The sequence below is a fragment of the Etheostoma spectabile genome, chromosome 23 (genome assembly GCF_008692095.1).
Source record: "Etheostoma spectabile isolate EspeVRDwgs_2016 chromosome 23, UIUC_Espe_1.0, whole genome shotgun sequence".
Taxonomy (NCBI): Eukaryota; Metazoa; Chordata; class Actinopteri; order Perciformes; family Percidae; genus Etheostoma; species Etheostoma spectabile.
Window position 1 is genome coordinate 16,275,107 of NC_045755.1, and position 3,630 is coordinate 16,278,736.

The 3,630-nt window shown below is 39.6% G+C and overlaps 1 protein-coding gene across 1 annotated transcript in view; it reads right to left on the reverse strand.

The window, feature by feature from the left end:
* acss3 (acyl-CoA synthetase short chain family member 3) overlaps positions 1-3,630 on the reverse strand; it is a 49,527-nt gene that overhangs the window by 40,869 nt on the left and 5,028 nt on the right. Inside the window, exons 4-5 of the mRNA XM_032505569.1 lie at positions 2,586-2,720; positions 309-449 (exon numbers count right to left, since the gene is read on the reverse strand). Of these exons, the coding sequence (XP_032361460.1) occupies positions 309-449; positions 2,586-2,720 (276 nt within the window). The remainder of the gene's footprint in view (positions 1-308; positions 450-2,585; positions 2,721-3,630) is intronic.

Here is a 3,630-nt window from a genome sequence, read left to right on the forward strand (position 1 = left end):
GGTTCTATTTGAAACTGCCTGCAGGCAATTCCTCCAGCATGAGCTCCAGCTCCAGCTGTGGAAATGTTCCGTCTTATTTATGTCACGGTGATGGTGTTTGGATTGGGCCTGGATTGTTTTGCAGAGTCAAAGAGCAGATGAGTCACACAAAAGCTCTATACAGAACTAAGAGCATTTAGACAAACGGGGCCAACCGTAAATCCTATAACTCGTTTTACATGACAGTGTATGTTCAGATGACATCTATAAACTAATAATCAGGAGTGGATTTACCCCTGCTGCTGATCACAATCCTGTAACGTCCATACCTTTGGGGTTCCAGTGGTCCCGGATGTGTAGAGGACGTAGAGAGGGTGGTTGGAGGGAACAGAAACACAGTCATGCGGCCGAGCTGTGGCCATCTCTTCCTCCCAGTCCAGACCCAACTCTGGAATCATTTGTACTTTTTCCTAAAAAACCAAACAAAGAAAAATGAAAAACATACTCAATTTCATTCTTAAAAAAACTACTATAAACTGTTTTAAGTGAAGACTGTGCTGCCCTATAGCGTCAAATGACCATGATAAATCTCTGGGTGTTCAAAAACTATGACTTATTGACTCAGGTGGTTGGATTTGTGTTTCCGTAGGGAGTTGGGTTGGGAACCGGAGGGTCACTGGTTCAAGTCCCCATATGGACTTCACCTCCTGGGCACTGCCAGGTGCTCTTGAGCAAGGCACCGTACCCCCCCAACCGCTCAGGGCGCTGGGTCAGCTGGCAGCCAACTCACTCTGACATCTCTCCATTAGTGCATGTATAGGTCCTGAGCATGTGTGTGTGTAGTTCAGGCCTGTGTGTGATTACTAACAAAGTGTGTACGCAGAGTGTAAATTGGAATTTCCCCACTGGGGACTAATAAACAAATTAAAATTATATTAAGTGAATGGGAGTATCCAGTTTCACTTCAAGTAAAATAAATATAGATTTTACATAGACTCCCATCAGTCCTAATCCCTTGTAGTCCCCAATAGGGGGAATTTCAGGTCAAAGATTAATGCCCCTTACATATCCAGCTTCTTCTGACGGTTGTCTCATTTCAAATCTCTTTGATGCTTTAATTTCATTAACATTTAAATCCTCCCAGGAGGCTAAAATCAAGGTTCCGATCATTTCTTTCTCTGGTTCTCAGAGAATGAGCTCAAGACTAAGACATCATTGAATATCACACAGACACTCGAGGCAGAGGACAGACAGCCCATTAGATCCTCCAGCTGTCTGAAATACATCCCTTTTTTTTCTTTTTTTTTACTCGCTTTACTCAAAGCCAAGCAACAGTAAAACATAGCTGATCCAACAAGGCTTTCATGCTGGAAGCCGTGTTCACAGAACCACAACGTCTTGCTCACTGAATGCGGTAATTGATAAAGCAGCCGCAACCACCTTTTAAGTGGTGCTTCATATAATTTCAAGAGGGTGATTTTTTGCTGTGTTTCCTGTGAGAACTATTGACAACTTTCATTATGGATACATGTACACCATGTATATCTTTTCCAAAGCGATGCAACAATCTCTTAATTCAACAGATCATTCACTGACAGATAACACTAGTGAACACAAGCCGGATCAAATACACTGTGTACTGTTAATTTAAGAACACAGAGTCAGAGTGAGGTACATAGCGTAACTGATAACAAATTTGAACTGAGACATGGAGGCCAGAAAAACGATTTGTGAAGAATGATAGCAACACTGTGCAATCAATTTCCAGAAAAATCTATATTTTCTAGGCCCATATTTAGGCCTGCACGATTGTGGAATATTCATTGCGCACATGAACCATGACGAAACAAAACAAATTGGCGGTACCAAACAGATTTATTTTTGCACCTATAGCACACTGTGCATCACCACAAGCCTGTAAACAAAGAGGCTTCAATGAAGAGAAAGGAGAGCATCGCAGCAGTTTAAAGCCTATTTTATACCATCTATGTTTAAAACTCACAAAAGAAAGTACTAGCGTTTGTGATGTCGGCTGGTAAAATTAAATGACAATCAAAGTCATTAAAATAGAAAAAAATTCAAAAATTCAAATTCAACATTATTTGAAAATTAAATTGTGAAGAGGGTGAATAGAGATCGCGATTTTATAACGATTAATTGTGCAGGCCTATCTATGTTGCATAATTATGTGTTGGACTGTATAACCATTCAGTCCTGCTCAGCCTGCTTCCAAACTGGAACAGTGACAGGCAGCAACCTCCATTCCTCAGCTGCAAACACACTACACATTTCTTTCCAATTTTCTTTCATCTACTTAAACCAGGGATGCATCATTTCATCATTTGATACGGGTTTAGGCAATAATCCTTTAAAATATTAGGCTTTGAATTTAGTTGATTAAAAACTTTATTATAGCTTTAAAAAATTGCAACCACCAGCCTTGGGAAAAGCTTTTCTCCCAACAGCAGCTTTACAGTGACTAAAGTAATCAGGTGTACATATGGCTGCCATATGTCAGATGCTTTTATATTCTGTCACAAAGAAAGCAGGTTTAGAAACGACACCACATTGCCATATTAAGCTTTATGACGCTTTGTGTTTCTTACCATGTTGGGCCTGTTGTAGATGAGGACTTTACAAGGCCTATAAGTGCTCAGCTCCAGGGCCTTCTTCACCAGAGGGATGTACTCCACTCTTCTGCCTGGCTCGATGCCAAATGAAGCTGTAACCATCAGCTTGGGCTGAGGAACGCAGAAATCAGGTGAGAATTTCATTGCGATAAAATATCAAGAACTATAACACTGTACTTGTAACCTGGTCATTTTGAGCTTATAGAACTGAGAACTGGTGTATGCGTGTATATATGTGTATGTACAGTATATATATTTTAATTCATTTCTTTTATTTATTTCCTAATCATTGTACTGATTGGGTGCATGTGAAATGGAAAGGTGTGTGTGTGGGACAATGTTGTACTGAGCGTTGTTGTTCCCATATTGCTGTGTTGATATTAACATGCAAAAAAGTTCAATAAACGTATTTGAAAAAAAAAATAGAAAAGAAAAAAATCAAGAACTTACAGCATCACGTTTGTATAGCTATATTGGAAACAGAACCTAGTGCTCCCATCAGACTTAGCTTGAATATTGGTTTAGCTGCATTTTTAACCGGTATTCATGGTATGAGTCTGTTGCCTATGGCAACCCTCCAGTCACCGCCAAATTCAGTTCCCATAAACCATTTTAACACGTGTGTAATAATGATTCCATATTAAATAGCGGGCGTACAACACCTGAAGCGTTCATACAGGTTTTATTTCCTGTAACCTTTTAGATTTTAAAGTTTGATGCACATAAGCCACAACTTTGAAGGAGAGGGCCCCTAAATGGGACACTCCGTTGTAGCTTTTTTTTACCCCCAGTAGTCATTGTAAGGCGTTGCACCGTCTACAGAGATGCTGAAGATCTTTCACTTGCCTCTTGTCTGCTGTACTGATGAATTCCAAAGAAAAATTAATTTCTATAAAGCATGTCCTGGTTCATAATGTATGTAGTTAGATGTATCTTATTTTTGTTGGCAATTTGTTTTGCTGCAGTAGCAAAAAAATTGACACACAGTACATGACAACAAAGACGACAACATCAATTAAAA